Raw genomic sequence first — 15,630 nt, forward strand, 5'->3', positions numbered from 1 at the left:
GACTGGTTATCACAAGAAGTATTTAACTGGAATGCAGTACACCCAAACATATTTTTGCAAGTCCTCACTAGATGGCTCCAAGCTTGAAAGCAGCCCCTTCGTCTATGCTGGGCTTTATAGAGGATATAATGATTAGGATTATGGCAACCAAGGATCTATGACAATGTCCTCTTTTTTTAGCCAGTTGGCATCTTTTCCCCATCTGGATGAGTGTTGTTCTTGTTTTAAACCATTTACTCAGAGATACTGAAGTTTCCTCTGCTTAACAATTGCAGCTCTGGATAATATTTCAGTGTCCCACATTAGTGCAGCCAGATAATATCAGCAAGGTCATTTCCATGAGCTTGTCTAAACCCCTTTGAAAGCCATCCAGCTTGGTGGTTATCACGACTACGTCTAGCAGTGAATTCCACATTTTAACCATGTGTTGTATGATGTACTTTTATCTGCCCCGAATCTTACATTTTTCAGCTTTCTTGGGCTCTAGTACTTTGAAAGCAGGAGAAACACACCTGTCTGTCCACTTTCTCCACATCACACACCCCAAAATTCCTAATAAAAACGTGGGGAGAGGCTCCTGCGCTGGTGGGTTTCCTACACACACCTGACTGGCCATTATGAGAACAGGTTGCTAGAATTGACCAGGGGTAGGCAACCTAAGGCCGGATCCGGCCCAATAGCCCCCTCAATCCGACCCACAGAAGGACAGGGAATCTGCGTGTTTTTACATGAAGTAGAATGTGTCCTTTTATTTAAAATGCATCTCTGGTTTATTTATGGGGCATAGGAATTCATTCCTTTTTTTTTTTTTTTTTTTCAAAATATACCGTAGTCAGTCCACCACATGGTCTGAGGGATGGTGAACTGGCCCATGGTTGAAAAAGGTTGCTGACCCCTGGTATTGCCCATTGCCCAGGACCGAGCAGGCACCTTCTTGTGCTCTTCAAGGCACAGACAAAAACATGGGTCATGTGAAATAATGATAAAAGAATAAACGCTTTTGAATAGGTGCATTGCCTTTCCAGCAGCTCAGGTCCGCACGGAGAGGTTTAGCAGAAACATGGCTTCGACCACCACCCCACAAATACACTACAGTAGTCCTTTCCCAGCAGTCATTTGGATAGCATGGCAGGCTTACGAGAACCGAGGTAGTTACCACGGAGTAAAACCATAACACCGACTCTGAAAACAGGACGGAATTTATTGACATAGTCCTTCGACCCTATCGAAAACCAGGGAGGACAAAGTGAAATGAGATCGAAAGTGAATACAGTGGTACCTCAGGTTAAGTACTTAATTCGTTCCGGAGGTTTGTTCTTAACCTGAAACTGTTCTTAACCTGAAGCACCACTTTAGCTAATGGGGCCTCCTGCTGCCGCCACGCTTTCTGTTCTCATCCTGAAGCAAAGTTCTTAACCCGAGGTACTATTTCTGGGTTAGCGGAGTCTGTAACCTGAAGCGTATGTAACCCGAGGTACGTGACATAAGTACAGTCACGTATTTAGGGGAAATGGCAGCCCAAGGAACATTTCTAATTTCATTTCCAACAGTTTTAATTTCGTTCCCCCCCCCATGCCCCTCTTTTAAAGGGGCCCCCACCCCCGGAGACAGACTCTTCCCACGCCCCTTGCTTTGGACTCCGCAGCCTGGCTCTGCAGACCTCGACGCGGGCTCTTTAAGAGGCAGCTCTCGAGCCAGCTGCCCGGGGATTGGTGCTTTATTCTAAAGGCCGGCTAGTGAGCTCATCCGCAGCCAATGGCTGCAACCGCGGACCACCCACACAGCCCCCGCAAGTTGCATCCTCCGACACCTGGCTCTTCCACCGGCGAGCCGGATCCCCGAGCCGAGATGGAAGGAGGAGGAGGAGGAGGCGCCGCCGCCGGGGATTCCGTGCCTCGCCCTCCGCTCCGAAGAGCATCTCAGGCACCACGACTCCTTTAGGTACGGGATGCCCCTTCCCCGCAGGCACCTGTGCCCTGCCCACGTCACACACCCCCAGGGGAAAGAGGCGAGCAGGTTGTTGCAGCGCGTTCTTAGCCGAGAAAGGGGGGGCCGAGGGGGGTTAGGCCAGGTTCGCCCCCCCCACTCCAGCTTATCTTTTGCACCACCTGCTTCCTTAAGCGTCACGGGGGGGGCAGCTGCACCCCCCCTCCAGATCGAGTAAAACAATAGAAATACTTAACTGTCCAATCACGTCGGTTCTGCCCCCCTCTAACAAAAGTCCTGCCCCCCCAATAAAAATCCTGGCTATAACCATGGCGCGCGCGGGGGGGGTGTTTGCAAGTGCGGCCATCTCCCTAGCGAGGCCTTCCCCGCCTTCTAAGGCCGGCAGCGGATGCCCGCACACAATGGCCCTCTCTTAGCAACACAGCACCTTGCTTCAAGGCTTCTGGGATTCCTGCACCGACCCTTCTCCTGCCCGTCTCCAAGTTGAGGCTGTGCCAGCACTGGTAGTTTTATTAGCGCCGGAGGGAGAATGGGGAGCGTCCATTCGTCGGAGTCTGTGCAGCTCCTCCGGGGCCTGGGGCTCCGCCTGGCCTTAGCGTCCAAAGGCCCCGAGGCTAACCGTGCAGCCCGTGGCATACCGTTAGCACCCGCCGTTTTGTTTCCGGCCGGCTTGCCTCCGAGAGGAACAAGAGCTTAGAAACAAACAGCCTCTTGGGTTTGGCTTGCAGAAGAACGGTGGAGGCAGAAACCTATTGTGAACCTTAATCCCACCTATCTATTGCTTCCTAAGGCCTGGCCTGGGCAAAAGCAGGGCTGCAGTCTTGGGTTGGTTGATGTGGTCTGAATAATCGATTTAAACTCTTAGATTCTTTTTTATTATTGTTGTTTTTAGTGCTATCTACTTATGGAAACAACAGGTGGTTGGCACAATTTCAAAAGAGGCTTCCTCCTGTTAGAGGAGGAGGAGGAGGAGGGGAAAGCCTCTTCTAAGAGGGTGCTTACTGCGACATGAGCATTCAATACCATGGTTGTATTTGCAATTATTATTTACTGAATTTATATACCGCCCTATACCTGGAGGTCTCAGAGCGGTTCACAAAAAAGATCACAATATATAAAATAAAAACAATACAGTGGTACCTCAGGATCCTGAAGCAAACGCAACCCGTGACTGTGCGTGTGGGGGTCGCGTTTCACAGTTCCGCGCATGCGCATGATGTCATTTTGACCGTCTGCGCATGCACACGTGGCGAAATGAGGAAGTAACATGCTGCGTTACTTCTGGGTCACCGCGGAGCGCAACCCGAAAATACTTAACCTGAAGCACATTTAGCCCAAGGTATGACTGTAACCCAATAATACCCCCCCAAAAAAGAGCCACATTTTAAAAGGGTATAGAATGTTGATCAGGTCAACCAAATACCTGTTTAAAAAGGATTAAGCAAGTGTTTAATCCTTGACAAAATACTCAAAACTCTCATACGTGGGCAACTCTCATTATGTGACAGCCCTCCTGCGGGGACTGTATCGCTTGCAAACTCTTTCCACTCTTTTGAGTGCTGGCACTTTCTAGCTCTGATTTGCTGCCCTTTGCACCCACCCCCAATCTTCTCCCTAACCTGCTAATTCACCCTTCCTTTTTCTCTCCCTCTAATTCTGCCTTTGTCTCAAGTATTACAGGAAGTAGGCTGGTGAGGATTCATTGAGAATGGCCAGTTTCTAAGCAGAGTGACCCCCTGAGCAACGGTTTGGGCATGGATTCTGAATCCTGCACTCGAGCCTTCTCCCAGGCCCGAGTGTACCTGGAGCAAATCCGAAGCCGGGTTGCGCCAGGGGGCGTTGACGTGCACGGAACCGGGAAGCGTGACTACCTGGTGGATGCGGCTAAGCAAATCCGCCTGGCTTTGGAGCGGGATGTGAGCGAGGACTACGAAGAAGCTTTCAACCATTACAAGAATGGCGTGGATGTGCTCCTCCACGGGGTTCAGGGTACGGTGGGGAAGTGGAGTGGGTGGGTTGTGAAAGATGTAGGGATCCTGGCAGAAGCGGATTTAGGGGAGTGCAACCAGTTCATTTGTACTGGGTGTGGAGCCTCAAGGATGCTGCAAGTATGATGTAGAATGGAAGGCCAGAGGTGCTGGTTGTGGGGCAAAATTAGACACCACACAGGGTGCTGCTGGAATTTGAGACTGTAAGGTCCACCACTGGACCCTGGGGTAGGGGGAACATAGAAGCATGAAAGGTGCATGGCTAACTTACAAATGCTCTTCGTAGGCTCTTGCCCACCCAGCTGACTAGATGAGGAAAAAAATACCGCAAAAAAGATGTAAAATCATACAAATTATGTGAATATATATATATAGAGAGAGAGCAATTTAAAATGTACAGATGAATGTCATCTTTTCTTTACATAAACGTACATAGTCTATTTATTTTTCTATACATGTTCATATCTTCTACATAATTGACTTCCCTCTATCTTTTAACAGTTTCATCATCTCTCTTTATTTCATTTTCTTTTGTACTGTGTTCTAATATACTTCCAACCTTCTATTTATATAGACTATCTCCTCTAATGGTCTTTTATTTTCTGAAATTTACTCTAGGCACATCCAGGTTTTGATTTGGGAACCATGTTTACACAAATAATTCTTAAAACAATCCCATTCTTTTTTAACCCTTCGAGTAATTTCTTATTGCGAGTAATTTCTTATTGCGAATTTATAAACGTCACAGAATTCATTTTTTTTGTGGCACAGAATTTAGATTGCTTGTGGGTGCAGAATTCTAGCTTTTTAAAAGTGTGGGGAACACACAGCCTTGGCTATTGGGCCAGGCACGTTGTGATGTGAGAACAGCTGAGGATCTAAAAAGAACTACATAAAATGAGAGCTAGGAATGAGTAATGCCCATGACTCTCATGCAGTGGATCCTAATAAGGAGCGCCGTGAAGCTGTGAAGAGGAAGATCACCCAGTACTTGAAACGTGCTGAAGAGATCTTCAACTGCCATCTGCAACGAACTCTGGGAAATGGAAGCTCCACTGAAACGGTGAGATTTTTTTTGGGGGGGGGGTGCGACATGCAGCTGGATTCCCAGCAGTTTAAAAAACAAAAACCACCGAGTACTGTTACTGTCTCCTTTGTTCTACTCCACCTAGTTTCTCAAACTAAGACGTTTCTCAATTTTTCATTGATTGACAGGGTTACAGCAGCCTTCGCTTTCGGCCAATTAGGACACTCAGCGCACCAGTGGAGAACCTGAGGCACTGTAAGGTTGTAGGAATAATTGACAAGGTAACTAGTTGCACCTGAGATGGTGTTCTGGAAGAGTAACCATGTCAGGCAATTGTAGCAAAAGCCCGAAGAAGCCCTGGCACCTTAAAGATTAATCTCCCCGCGCTCCCCGCTGCCCCTGATGTTGCTGCAGTGCATGACCATTGGGCATGTTGGTTGGGGCTGAGGGCAGCTGTGGTCCAACAGCATCTGGAGGGCCTAAAGTTCCTTATCCTTGTGTTAGAGCACCCTCATGACTTCATGCAGCAAACTGAGTTGGCTCCAGCCTTTGAAATCCAGTCTTTAGCTGCTTCGGGATTCTGCTGGTTTGTCAGTCATATTTTTACTGCGCCTCATCAGACAAGTTTTCACCATGTAAAACAACAAGAAGCAAAATGAAAAGGAGCAGTACTGTGAAACAACAGCAATGCCCCCCCACACAACTGAAGCTCTAAAAAGCTGCAGGAAATTAAAATAATAATAATAATAATAATAATAATAATAATAATAATAATAATAATAATAATAATTTATTATTTATACCCCGCCCATCTGGCTGGGTTTTCCCAGCCACTCTGGGCGGCTTCCAAAAGAATATTAAAATACTGTGATACATCAAACATTAAAAGCTTCCCTAAACAGGGCTGCCTTCAGATGTCTTCTAAAAGTCTGGTAGTTGTTGTTCTCTTTGACATCTGGTGGGAGGGCGTTCCACAGGGAGGGCGCCACTACCGAGAAGGCCCTCTGCCTGGTTCCCTGTAACTTGGCTTCTCGCAGTGAGGGAACCGCTAGAAGGCCCTCGGTGCTGGACCTCAGTGTCCGGGTAGAACGATGGAGGTGGAGACGCTCCTTCGGGTCAACACTGATTTAAAATGCCTGAGAGAATAGAGAGAGATTCTCCCCAACCCTAAAACCTTGAGGTTCATATGGGTACCAGGCAGACCATTGCACTGTTGTGGTTAACTTGTGCTTTTGTTGCTTGTAGGTACAAATAGTGCAGGACCCCGCTACTGGGGGAACCTTTATACTGAAGGTATGTGCAACCGCCTTCCTCTGACTCCTTTCCTTTCCTCTATTTCCCTTCCCTTTGGCAATCCTAGGCATGGTGTTACTGGAGAACCAGCCTAGCCTTGAAAAAGCCCTCCTGGGCTCAACCTTGTTCTTTTCAGTATCTGTAAGGTTATAGCTAGCCCAGATCTCTCTATACTGTCCAATTTGTGAAGCTTTGCTCATGTCCTTTTCTATTGAGGAATTCCTTTTACAAATCCATCGCTAGCCCTCTTCTCCTCTTAGAAACACAAATTTTATTCTTCTCTCACATGTTCAAATACAAGCTATTTTAAAGTGCTGCTTTAAATTATATTAATATCTAAATGAAAGAACTGGCAGCCTATTTATGACTCAAAGAATCGTGCGTAAAATCACAAACGGCTGAGAATCTTTGGGTTTAGTGTTAACACACTTCAGACTCCAGCAGCCAAGTTTTATTAGGAATAAAAATGAAGACAGGAGGACAAAGCAGACTTGGGAAATAATAGGAACCCTTTAGCTCAAATATATCTATGCTGACCTAGTTACTTAGAAGCAGGTTTCTGGACTCCTCACAAGTAACAAAGCATAGGTGCTCAGTTACAGGGTTATCCAAATGGACGATGAAATCTGAGGAGGTGAGGGAACTCATGATGGAATGTGAGGGACAAAGGGACTATTTTACTAGTCCCTTTTATAAGGGCTTCCACCCTTAAGGGCTTCCACCCTGAGTGACGTCTGGCACTCTTTCAGCCAATCAAGTAACTAGTGTAACCCCTTTGTGGGAGCTGAGGAGATATAAGCACCTGATGTGAGCAGGTGAAGATGGTTATCACTGGTGGAAATTACTGGGATTTCTCCTTCTACCTGCCAGGCCAAACCTATTCTGAACTTGTGGACTCAGCTCAGCTGGAATATGTGCTTGCCTCACTCAGGCTAAACAGAGGGCAAGATAGCAGAGCCTTTTCTCCACAGACTCTATGCATCTGCCACCCCCTTCTGTTTACTGTTGAGAAGTTGCTTGGCCAATGCCTCTTTATAGCATCAGGCCTCTACTAGTCCCTTTGCTTTTCCTGAGCTGCAGAAGCACTTGCACCAAAGGAATGCTAAGAAAGAAGGGGGGAACTTTGGCTGCAGTAAAAGGGCGTCTCATGCTGAACTTTGGTGCTTGACAATGACTTTCCTATTTCAGCAGGCAGTTTTTCTATTTCCAGGATCAGTTTTAATTCTTATTATTCTTGTATATGTGTTGTTGTTCTAAACCCACTTAGGAATTTTGAACATTAAGTAATTTATTAATACCTGAAATAAACAAGCACTTTTAATGTATTTAAAGCATGCCCTGCCTTTTCAATTCAAAGTTTTCCAGTATGGAATCACTTGCAAATAAAACCAGAGGTATTTTGGGGCAACAATGAAATTCTTCAGCAATAATGAACTGCCTAACTCCGGGTACAGGGCCAATGCTGGAAAGGCACAGAGTCTATAGGAAAATATTTCTCAGCTGATCCTTTGCTGCTCCAGAGTACTTAAATGGAAAACATGCAGGGCTCCTGTACATTCTACACGCTTTGGACTTTTACAGATTAGTTTCCAACTGTGTTCTATAATACAGTGGGTGGTGAGAGGGCCTTTCCCACACTGGAAGAGGCTGCTGGGCTCTTCTGGCCAAACGGCATTCAGACAGACAGCCCACATCTCTTGGTTCTGTGTTCCCTTCCAGAGCCTCCCCAAATCGCACGTGGAGACCCGTGAAAGGCAGACAATCATCCCACATGGAATCCCCTTTATGGTTGAATTGCTGTGCTACTCTGTAAGTGAAGACTCTGTCTTCCTCCACCTGGAGCACGTGAAAGGTGAGTGTTAAAGGATTTGCCATTTCCCCACTCCTATTTCCCAGCCTCACCTGGGGTAAATCTTTTGCGTGCTTGAGTTTTGCGTTTGTTGCTAAATTTACTTGGTCCTAATGAAAGTCTTGCCCAACTGTGAGTTTTGGGTTGTTTTTCTTATCATGGGCTAACATGGCTTCATTTGCTTTTTAATACAAAATGAGACCTTCGGGCAAGCTGGAGATCATGCAAAGTACTAAGACTAAGTCAGACTAAGATTTATCAGTGTGCAGGCAAGGGGAAAGAGTGGAATTATTTCTGTCCATGAACCAAATAACCCTCTGAGATACCTTGAGTGTAGCATCCACTACAGGAAGATGAAAAATTCATTGTAGAGGATAACTCAACTGTAAACTAATTTCTCCTTCAGGGAACTGGGAATTGTGTGCACTTGCACGTAGAGCAGATTGGTTTTATGATAGCAGGAAATTGGAGTACCAGCCATCCTGTACAAAATACTGTATTTTCTCATGTATAAGACGCCCTCTATTTTTTTATCCCAAAATTAAGAAAATGCACTGTGCACTATCCGTGTATAAGAAAACCCCTTATTTTAAACTTCAAAAATTTAGGAAAAAATATAGTCTTATACATGGGAAAATACAGTATTTCACTTCCTGCAGATCAGGTCAGATGTTACGTTGTTGTAGTCCAAACTTATTGTTGCTAGAAGAGATCTGGATGAAAAGTGACCCATTATGCAAGTCTTTTAACAGATCAATGCTAGATCAGGCACTAGTCTGAGGAACAGGATTTTTAGGTTTCCCCCGCAGCATTTCTGCAAGTTACAGAAATGTAACATTGGAACCATCCAGTTTGCGTTTTTTGTGTGATTTCTTTTCTGCCATTCTCCATTAAATCCCAGCTGGCTTTGTGGTTTGTAGTCACCCTATAGCAGCTTGTGACACATGTTTATGGTTGCAGGTCATCCACTCTATCCTTCTTAACCTGAGTGTGGGTGGGAAACTTTTGGGCATGTGGCGTCTGATAAATTATCTTGCCAGAAACTTTTGGTTGCTTCTTCCTCTGAGAGTTGTTTGAAGAATAGTTATCCTGTGCATTCCGAATTTAGCTAATACCTCTGCCGGCCTGACTGCAGAGATATAGTAGGTTAGCAGCCTATTGAATTCCACATAATTTTTCTTCAGGCAGGAATAAAATTGGGAACACTTAAGCTTTTGTTAATCCTGCCGGGTGGGGAGGGAAAGCTTCTCTGTGCAGTTTGAAAGCTTGCTGTCTGATCTTCCTAATAGAGCTGGTTCAGTAAGAGATCAACTGAACCATTTTGCCTTCTCTCTGTCCTCTCAACCCTCTTATTCTCTGCGGCCTGGTATCAGGCTAGCAGGCAACTGTAGAAGGGATAATGGAAGAGGAGGCACAGCTGTTGAGGAACTGGAGTTGGCATGTTTCTGAGAAGCCGTTCTTCCTTCTTCCTTTTTCCCACAGGGGGGACCCTCTGGTCCCATCTTCGCTCACAGAATTGTTTCCACCATAAATCTTCCAGCACCTCCAAGACAGTGAATGCAAAGCTCAGCTTGGTCTTGAATCACACCAGTGAAGAAGGGGTCACAGGAAACCCTCAAGAAGCCGATTCTGTGTCCCAGCAGAGCTGCAATTTCTACCCTGAAAACAGTGCTAGCCAGATCCCTGCTGCTGTAAATCTGTTCAGAAGTGGTGACCACTCGTTGCCTCGGAAGAAGTCCCTTGACCATATGCATGTGAGAACATCAACTAATGAGAAGTGGCATGTTGGACCATGGGGCATTATTGGAGGGAAGCATTTAAGTGCAACACACACTTTGTCTACACAATCTAATTTGAAACCAGCGCACTGGGGGCATCGCTGCTTGGTCAACCAGAGGACTTTCAGGTCGTGTGACTCACTTATCAGAACTGATAGCATCAGCAGCATATCTGAGAGAGCTACCACACAGCAGGAGCCAAAACCACATGCAGGCGAGAGATCTAGCCAACATGCCTCAGAGACAGGAAGAGGATGCGTGTCAAAAACAGAAGCTCCATGTCACCGAACAGCACAGCTTGTGCATTCTCCAGCTGGCCAAAGACAGGTGCATCCTGGCATTCTTCAGCAGAACTCGTGTGGTCAGGAGAACCAACGGAATGTGACACAAGTGAAAGAAGGGAGCCTTTTGCAGGAAGAGTTGACTACTGAGCATAAACAGCACAAAAGCCAGCTGGCACCAAGGCAATATGGGTCTGCAGCGAACCAGGCTGCGCACAGGGACAGCCTTGGGGCCTGGGATGTAAGTGAGGACCAGATCCAACTTTGGGCAGCTGAACTGGTTTTGGCTTTGGAGGGTCTCCACCAGCAGGGGATCCTATGCCAGGACCTCAACCCACGAAACCTACTGCTGGATGATACTGGTACGTTTTCTCCCAAGAAGGGGCTGAATGAAAACTCTAGTCTGTCGTATTTGGTAGCTGGAGCATTTGGTTTCATCGGGAAAACATTCCAGCTCCCTCTCCCTTATGTTTGTGAGATTACAGAAAAACAAACTATTGTGAGGGGCAGGGAGAGCACACTCCCAGGGCCAAATTCCCTCAGAGAAAAGTGGTTGAGACCAAAACACACTCTCACATACACCTGTGGGGGAAGAGATGATGAACTTAGAATCCGAGTTAGAAGGAACCACAAGGATCATCTAGTCATCTAGTCTCCCTGCAATGCAGGAAACTTTGTCCAGTGGGCTCAGACCCATGACCTGAGATGAAGTCTTGTGCTTTACCAACTTAGCATGTCATTTTTCTGTACTGCAAGAAAAGCTTCCCTGTCCTCAGGTCTATATCTCAGTTCAGTCCCATCCCATAATCAGCATTTTGGTTCTGCTAAATAACATCACTTGAACTATGTTTGTTTAGATTTCCTGTTTATTTCCTTCGGCTTACAGGGGAGCTGTGAATAGACAGCACATATTGTCATTTAATAAAACAGGTGCCCAAGACTTAAACCCGAGGGCAGTTTCTGAGATTCGCAACTCAAATGGGGATTTGACAGTGTTCAGAAAGGTGACCAGCAGCTTCTGATGCCTCCTGTTTTTCTTGGCTTTGCATAACTGCTCTTGCCATTTCTGTGGGTTCATAGGTCACATCCATCTCACATACTTTGGCCAGTGGACCGAGGTGGAACCACAGTGTTGCAGTGAGGCAATGGAAGACTTATACTGTGCTCCAGGTAATGAAGACATTTGCTCTTCCCTTGACAGATGGGGGCAAGAGGAAAGAAATATCACCCCCCATTTATTTCTTTTATATGCTTTTAAGTCATTTTATGCTGTTTTATTGGTTTTGGTTTGTATTTTTGTTTTCATAATACTGCTTTTATATTATACCCCACTTGGAAATGTTTAGATATTAAGTGGTTTATAAATGCTCTTAAATGCAATAAAACAGGCAAGCTGGCCTGACCCGAGACACCTCTCTTTGTGACTACAGTCCTTTTAGAGCCTCTTGCTCAGATGGTTGCAGGAGATAAGGGCTTCTGGCATGGTCTTTCTGTTGCTGTAATTCACCCTTTTTTCTCTGCAGAGGTGGGTGGAATTTCTAAGCTGACCGAAGCTTGCGACTGGTGGAGCTTTGGGGCGCTGCTCTACGAGTTACTGAGTGGAACTGTGAGTAACTAAAACTGTCATATCTAGATTGGCAAGCCAGTATTAGGAAAACAGAAAGCGTTCTAATGGCGATAGTGGTGCTACACAAAGTGATGCTGACTAGGAGCATGACAAACTACATTTGAACCTCGTTCTCTCTCCCTTCTTTGCTGCAAAGTGTAAATTTTGTTGACGTGGATCGACTGCACCATGGAGCCTACTGCTTACTTAGTTGGCATGGGCAAACTGGGTTATTTTCAGAACAGTTATCCTTAGCATTAGCAGCCTTTGCTGCAGGGTAACCTGGTTTTAATAGCTCTGTTGATCTCTTACAGTCTTTAGCCCAGAATCACCCCTCAGGGATTCATCCTCACACCAAGGTTCATCTTCCAGAAAAGCTCAGCCAATCTGCTTCATCCCTAGTCTCCGAGGTGAGAATGCTGGCCAGTTAGCATTAGAATTGGAGAATGGCTGTGATAATGTGCATTTGGAGTCTGAACTACCGTCTCTCATTCTCTTCCCAGCTTCTGCAATATGACCCCAAGCACCGTTTAGGCTCTGGCGAAGAGGGAGTGAACAGGATCAGGGCACACCCTTTCTTCAGCACCATCCAATGGAACAAGTTAGTTGCATAATAAGAACCAGAGATTTTGGGGATGGTGTGGAGCTGTGCTTCCAGAGTGCAGCACCTGGCTGATTTAACTGCTGGATTGTGTCCTTGCCAGATGGAAAACCCAAATCCTTCTAGAAGCACTTGCCTCCTGAATGAATAAATAAATAAATACATAGCCCGGGTCTTGTGGACCTGGGTGGTGCCAATAGCGCTGTTGCTCAGGGGGAAATCCACAGAGCTTGGCTGTAGATTTTTCAGCTTTGAGTTGCTCCTGTTCTGCTTCCTAGCTATAAGCCAATAGCAGCTAAAGGGATCAAATTCAGCTTTGGAAGATTTAGCCTACTGGAGTTAACCTTCTGAGCATGAACAAAGATTATGAGCATCTTGTAAGGCTGACGTAGCCAACATCCTCCCTTCCACATGTTGCTGGACTCCAGCTCCCACCATCCTCAGTCAGCATGACCAGAAGTCAGGGATGATGCCAGATGGCAATTCTGAGCAGTTGGAAGGCATCATGTTGGCTACCCCTGCAATAGATTCACAGAATTGCAGAGGTGGAAGGGACAAGGGTTCCAACCCCCTGCAAAGCAGGAAACTTTTGCCCAACATGGGGCTGGAACCCATAACCCTAAGATTAAGAGCCTCATGCTCTACCAACAGAACTGTCTAGGTATGGTTTGTTTGCAGAACCAAAACATCAAGCCCTTTATTGACGCTCTCAACATAGCTTACTCTACATCAGGCACGTCCAACTGGTCAATCGTGATCTACTGGTCGATCTCTGGGCGTCCCTGGTCGATTGGTGAAGGCTCCCCCCGAAAAGCTCAACAACTTTGGTCAATCCAATGGGTAGATCACTGCAGTTTTTTATAGTGGGAGTAGATCACAGTCTCTCGGAAGCTGGACATGCCTGCTCTACATGATCAGTTTCCCCAAATCAGACATGGCCAAAGGTAGCTTCTCCCCATACGTTCTACTTGCTTGTTCCCCAACCGTCAATTCAGTTGAGCTTTCCAGCGATGTTCCTCGTGCCACAGCAGTATCTACTCTATCACGTATCAGCTGTCTCTCCTCCCTAATTTAACCTCGAAGCATCTTCTTCCTATACCTGCTTGACCCCGTCCCCAGCTTACCAGTGCTTTTCTGCTTAAGTACCCCAGGCGGAAGTCTTGGATTACAATCTGTATAGTTCACAGCTTGCATGTTGCACTTGGCTTCTTCTGCAGAATGGAGACGAGCTCTTATGCAGAGGGGAAGTGAGCAAAAGGCTATTCTTGTGATTGCTCTCTGTGGATCTTCCATGTTCTTGCCAATGAACGTTTTAAAATAAAAGACTCTCAGCACAACCAAGCACTTGCGTGCGATCTTTAGCAACGCTGCTAGCTGGTTCTATTGTAATGCCCATGCAAAGGTGTAGCTTGGCTTCCACCAGCTGAGGCAGCTCACCACTACAGGTAGATGAGGTACCTTCCTATGCAAGGTATGCTGGAAAAACATGTAAGCCAAGGTGTGTAAAATATGACTGGTTTCTGGCACAAAATATGCACACAACACTGTCTTCAGTGTTCAAAGGTGATGGGTGCGCTGTGTGTGGTTGTAAGTGTAAGGATGGGAAATACTGTTGTTGTAGGCTGTGGATTTGTCTACCCTTTTTTAAGAGGTACCAGGAGTCTTTCACACATCATGAGAATTGCTTTGGAGCAGTGGAGGTAACACCCTTCAGCCTTATTCTAAAATACTTGATGGCAATAATATGTAGCCCATTTTTCTTTCAGGAACAGCTAAGCCTTCCTGGAAGCAGCCACTGTACTTCCTATGTGAGTCATACACACTGAGCTGTTTAGGTCCTAGTCTACGTATTCTAGGTTCCAATGGCTAAACATTGCAACATACCGTAGTTCAATACCATTTTTCTTTGTATGGTATGTATAAATAGATTTCTGGGCAGCTGCAGTAGCTGTTCTCAACAGTAGCCCAAGTCCTCCAACACACATTTCTAAACTTAAATTGAGAAACTCTTTGCATCTTTAGCCCAAGTAGATATTGCAAATTGATCCCCAATGAGCATATACAGTAGTACCTCGGGTTAAGAACTTAATTCATTCTGGAGGTCCGTTCTTAACCTGAAACTGTTCTTAACCTGAAGCACCACTTTAGCTAATGGGGTGTCCCACTGCCGTCACAATTTCTGTTCTCATCCTGAAGCAAAGTTCTTAACCCGAGGTACTATTTCTGGGTTAGCGGAGTCTGTAACCTGAAGCGTACCCGAGGTACCACTGTATAGGATGAACATCGGACAAATTCAGCAGCTGACTTTTCATCTGAAAACATTTCAGGCCTCTTACATCATAGCTGTACAGTGAGAAAGTGTATAGCTCACATAGAACAAACAGACCAGAACCAATGATCTTAATAATAATAAATAGGTGTCTCAATCCTGATGCTTTATAGCAGCACTTGACATTGTATATGCTTCTTGCAAGACAACTGCTTGAGATTAGTATGTCTGCTATGGATGGTGATTAGTTTTGGTAAAGAAAGTAGGCCTGATTCACAGTCCTTCGTACAGAGAAGCTGATTGTAAAACTACTTCCCCTGTTGCTACCAGTGCTATTCACCTGTTGAAGGCTAGAAAGGGTACCCAAATTGATAGGAGGACATACATGAGAACCTAGATTATTTAATTTCCTTGGGATTCTCCCGACCTCCAGGTAGCTCTACAAACTACAGAGTTTGCTCTCTTCCTCCTATGAGATGCTTTTGACTAATAAAGTCTTTTCTAGTTCTGTCCCATTAAAACTTGAGAGCAGGTGCAGAGGCACGGCAGAAAGTACACCAAACATCAGCCAACACAATACGAGTCACAGAGCTAACTATTGCTTTGGTTTAAATCAAGCTTTTTAGGTACCTATATACCACTGCAGCTGTGCTTCAATCCAATGTTTCAAGAGTAGAAAAATCTGCATTAGCAACCCGTGACCATATTGCCAACTGCAGCATCTCAAGCCAATCTGAAGAGCATTCAAATGGGGGGGGGGGAGGGGGGAGGAGCTGAGAAGGACGCACCTACACTGCTTTTGGTTTAGGAACATGACACTTGTGGGTACCATAGCACCCTCAGACATCTTCCTTTGTCTCTCCCATTAAAAAAAAAAAAAGAACTGTTTTTGGTTTGGGGGAATTGACTAAAAAATAATACTGTGTGTTTTGAGTTGTATGAAGCCATTTTGCCTTGAAGGGCTGGGGAACAAGTAGTCTCCCTGCTACAT

The 15,630-nt window shown here is 45.7% G+C and overlaps 1 protein-coding gene across 2 annotated transcripts; it reads left to right on the plus strand.

The window, feature by feature from the left end:
- The first annotated feature begins 1,805 nt into the window (after positions 1-1,805).
- Positions 1,806-13,707, plus strand: RPS6KL1 (ribosomal protein S6 kinase like 1). 2 transcript variants are annotated; one of them, XM_083513269.1, is made up of 11 exons: positions 1,806-1,941; positions 3,620-3,936; positions 4,874-4,998; positions 5,151-5,243; positions 6,208-6,255; positions 7,975-8,107; positions 9,587-10,525; positions 11,244-11,333; positions 11,687-11,769; positions 12,084-12,179; positions 12,273-13,707. In XM_083513269.1, the coding sequence occupies exons 2-11, from the start codon at positions 3,702-3,704 to the stop codon at positions 12,381-12,383; spliced, it is 1,953 nt and encodes a 650-aa protein (XP_083369395.1). In that variant the 5' UTR covers positions 1,806-1,941; positions 3,620-3,701; the 3' UTR covers positions 12,384-13,707. The 2 variants fall into 2 exon arrangements, with proteins under 2 accessions (XP_083369395.1, XP_083369396.1); XM_083513270.1 differs by having other exon boundaries at positions 3,628-3,936.
- Positions 13,708-15,630: the final 1,923 nt, after the last annotated feature.

Source organism: Podarcis liolepis, assembly GCF_965112155.1.
Source record: "Podarcis liolepis genome assembly, chromosome: 1".
NCBI classification, from domain to species: domain Eukaryota; kingdom Metazoa; phylum Chordata; class Lepidosauria; order Squamata; family Lacertidae; genus Podarcis; species Podarcis liolepis.

What these genes read in the sequence shown, in the direction of transcription:
- RPS6KL1 (XM_083513269.1), top strand. Translation starts at nt 3,702, where the DNA reads ATGGATTCTGAATCCTGCACTCGAGCCTTCTCCCAGGCCCGAGTGTAC. An exon ending in GCTCCTCCACGGGGTTCAGG is followed by an intron (nt 3,937 to 4,873) that starts GTACGGTGGGGA and finishes ACTCTCATGCAG; the next exon opens with TGGATCCTAATAAGGAGCGC. An exon ending in ATGGAAGCTCCACTGAAACG is followed by an intron (nt 4,999 to 5,150) that starts GTGAGATTTTTT and finishes ATTGATTGACAG; the next exon opens with GGTTACAGCAGCCTTCGCTT.